Below are 3,870 nucleotides of genomic sequence, written 5' to 3'. Positions count from 1 at the left end.
AAAATTTATTATATTTCACTTCAGTTTTGTAACTTTACATCAGTGGTTCCCAAACTTTTTGTGCCCAAGGCACACCAAAGGACAAATAAATTTCAAGGCACACCTATTGTGCAAAATAGCCTTATAACACGTGTTCTCACTAATATCATCTGTTTATCTGTTAAGTTTATAATTATTTACTAATGCCAAATAAGATATGACAAAGACAACTATTCTACTCATGAAATATTTATTAACAAAATACTTCACAAAAATATTTAAACTTTATCAAATTGGGCTTCATCAAACACACCCATTTCAACCAGACAGGTGAGGCAAAGGAAACAGAAAATCAGCAGAGAACTGTCCATGAGAAAGCTACACTGTCCATGGTCCTGAATCTGACCCACAAATTATAACTGTAACATTTAGAATCAGGCTTTTTTTGTATATATTCTGCCTACTAACAAATCAGTGGGACACATGTGCCTGTCGGGGCGCACAGATTTTTTTAATCATTGGTGGCACTGAGGAGAGGGCCACTCGCAAGTCCTGCTCAACAGAGAGCCGTGACCTGGTCTTGTTCTTCATGTAAACAAGAGTGGAGAACGCCAACTCACACAGGTAGGTGGTGGGGAAATGAAGAAGTTGGTCGATCGCGCGGGTGGAGATGGTTGGATATTCTGATGCACAAACCAACCAAAACTGATCGAGTGTGAGCTCACTAAATTTTAGTTTCAGCGTGCGGTCCGCACGGAGCTCTGCGCTCTCCTCTCTCTCCTTCATAGTGAGCTTCTCGGTTGAGGACTCGGACTCCTGGTTGAATGGGTCTCGGATCCAGTCATTGTCCTCGATGTGGGCCACACGTGGAAAATAGCGCTCAAACCTCTCTTTTAAGGTCTGAAGGTGTTCGGCATATATAGCGCGCTCACTGGCTGCCTGTGGCGCAGCTGATGCCAGCTGGAACATGTTCATGGAGCCCTGTTCCAAAGCCTCGCGCCACAGGGTCAGTTTGCCCATAAACCCCTGAATCTTGTCTGTGGATGATAAAATGTTTTCATTCCTGCCCTGAAGCTTGGCGTTTAACTCGTTGAGATGCCCAAATATGTCTGCAAGGTAAGCCAGCCTGGCGCACCACCTCTCATCCGCGAGCCTGTCCTTATGTGGGACAGCGTGTTCACGTGAAAATTCCAAAAGCTCTTCCCGAAGCTCGTAAAAACGGGATAGGACTTTCCCCCGAGACAACCACCGTACCTCTGTGTGGAGGATCAGGCTTTGGTGGTCGGCTCCCATCTCAGCGCACAGCTGGGAGAAAAGGCGAGATTTCAGGGGCCTTGATTTGATGTAATTCACCATCTGCACAGCCTGATTCAGCACCTCAGTCAACTCCGGGGGCATGGTTTTGGCAACTAATGCCTCTCGGTGCAAAATGCAGTGGTTGGTCACTATCTGTGGATTTTGTGCTTTTACCTTTGCAATAAAGCCTCTCACTCTCCCCGTCATGCATGCCGCACCATCCGTGCACAGACTGACGCACATACTCCAGCACAGATTGTTTTCTTTTAAGTAGTTATCAGTTACCTTGAATATTTCTTCTCCTGTTGTATGGCTTGCCATTTCTTTACAGAAGAAAAAAGTCTCTTTAATAGAGTCGCCGTCAACATACCTGACGTTTGCCAGGAGCTGGGCAGCCCCACTTATGTCGGTCGACTCATCTATTTGAAGAAAAAATCTGCCGCTCGCCTGCAGTTTCTCTGTTAAATGTTGTTCAATGTCTTCTGACATGTCATCGATTCTTCTTTTGATTGTGTTATCAGATGCCGGCACCTTGGATAGCTCATTTGCGGCATCTGGACCCAGCATGACACCTGCAATTTTTTTGCAAGCCGGGAGGATGAGTGTCTCCGCTATTGTGTGAGGCTTCTTTTGCTTTGCAATAAGCTCCGCTAGCATGTAACTAGCCTCCATTGCCTTTTCTGACACTTTCACACAATCCAACAAACGGTCTTGCTGCCTCTGGTTCAGATCCCGCGCTCTTTTGAAATAGGCCAGGTTTCTCTCTGCGTGGAAGGGATGTTTGGTTTCCAAGTGCCTCTTCAGCTTGCTTGGAACCATATTAGCATTAGCTAACTTCTCCCGACAGAGGACGCACTCCGGCTGAGGAATGTTGACATCCCCGGTCCAACTGAAGCCATAAGACAGGTAACTTTCATGATACTGTCGGCTGACAGTTTTTTTCCTCTTTTCTTTCGGTGGGTTGTCGGACTCGGCAGTCTCTGCACTGGTGGTTGGTGGTTTGCTCCGCACGAGAAAGCGCTCCATTTTCCCTCTTGTTTATGTTTTAATGTTGTGTTGACCTACTGCCTTTGATGTGTCACAGTCTAAAATTCCCACCTGTGCAACTGCGCGAACAGCGAAATGTGGGATCCTCATTGAGGATTTTTTATATAGTTTTTAGATAAAGAGTTTGCCTCTGTATTATGGAATGAGTGCATTCAAAGTAGTATAGTAAATTAAAATAATTATTTTTGTCTAGTTGTATACTATATTGCAGTAGGCTATGGTTGTCACAAAATCCCACGGCACATTTGGACTTGCCTCAAGGCACACCAGTGTGCCGCGGCACACAGTTTGGGAACCACTGCAGTAGAGGCACAAAGGGGATAATAATAATATGCGTGTGTACATATACATTTGTTATTAGCCTATTATTATTTTAAATGTATTTTAAATCTTGCAGCTTGCCCTGCACTGGTGAGTCTCACTCACTCTTCTGTCTCCTCTCCTCTCATTACTTTATGTGTGCCTAAGTAGGGTTGCAAAATTCTGGGAATTTTCAAACATGGAAACTTTCCATGGGAATTAACGGGAATTAATGGGAATTAACGGGAATAAACCGGGAATTTACTAAACTGAAGGTTTGTTCTTATTAGGGAACTTAAATATAATTGTGTAAAATAATATTTTAGCATAATCCTGACTAAAACAACCAGATATCATGCAGTACAGTTGAATATCTATGCTATCACATGCTCACATAACACACCGTTTACTGCAGGGCTACTGAGACCACGCCCCCTACATGCACTGTGCATTCCTCCATCACATGCACAGATGATTTCTACAATCCTAGACCACACTTTTGAGCCCAGAACACACAACTTGAAGCCAGACTTTGAGCCTGTGGTTTTGATGACATTAGGCTATATGGTAATATATTTAGGGATATTTTTATTTGTAAGTGCTATATTTAGCCTTTATACAGTAAATATCACTTCAACAGACAGGAGTGGAACTTTGATGTTACTAGTTATATCATTTGCACCTAAGTAAATAACAATAACTAATGGTTTTAAAAACATCTTGTATATTTTGGATTTTATGAGTTGTATCTGTGTAGCTTCACAGACACATTGTATTTTTTCAGAATTGTGTGTGAAACCATTAAGAATAATAACATTTAGTTGTTTTTTAAATAGTAAATTATAAATAATTGTAATATATATATTAATATATAATTTAATATAACTTCAACAGCTCAGGGACATCAAGCGACATTGTGCACCTTTTTTCATCATCAACTTAAAATAATGTTCTGTTTTTTAATGAAGGGGTGGACCTTTTTATCCAATTAATCAATCAAATGATGACACCTTTCCACTAAATTACCCTCAGTTGCCATAAATTCCCATAAATTCCCATAATTCCCATGGAATTATGGAAAAAATATTTCCAAAATTCCCCAGCTTAACTTCCCATGGAAATTTACCGGAAATTTTCCATCCCTTTGCAACCCTATGCCTAAGTCCATTAAGATAATGGGGATGGGGGCATGTGTGTTTGTTTGTTTTCATTAGCCGTTAGCTTGGAGAAACGGATGCCATTGGCATG

At 42.0% G+C, this 3,870-nt stretch overlaps 1 protein-coding gene across 1 annotated transcript; it reads right to left on the bottom strand.

The window, feature by feature from the left end:
* Window positions 1-450: 450 nt before the first annotated feature.
* LOC128361298 (zinc finger BED domain-containing protein 5-like) lies at window positions 451-2,301 on the bottom strand. The gene has a single exon (XM_053321707.1). The coding sequence runs from the start codon at window positions 2,299-2,301 to the stop codon at window positions 451-453; it is 1,851 nt and encodes a 616-aa protein (XP_053177682.1).
* Window positions 2,302-3,870: the final 1,569 nt, after the last annotated feature.

Source organism: Scomber japonicus, chromosome 1 (genome assembly GCF_027409825.1).
Source record: "Scomber japonicus isolate fScoJap1 chromosome 1, fScoJap1.pri, whole genome shotgun sequence".
In the NCBI taxonomy this organism is placed as follows: domain Eukaryota; kingdom Metazoa; phylum Chordata; class Actinopteri; order Scombriformes; family Scombridae; genus Scomber; species Scomber japonicus.
This window is presented reverse-complemented; position numbering and strand designations above follow the sequence as displayed.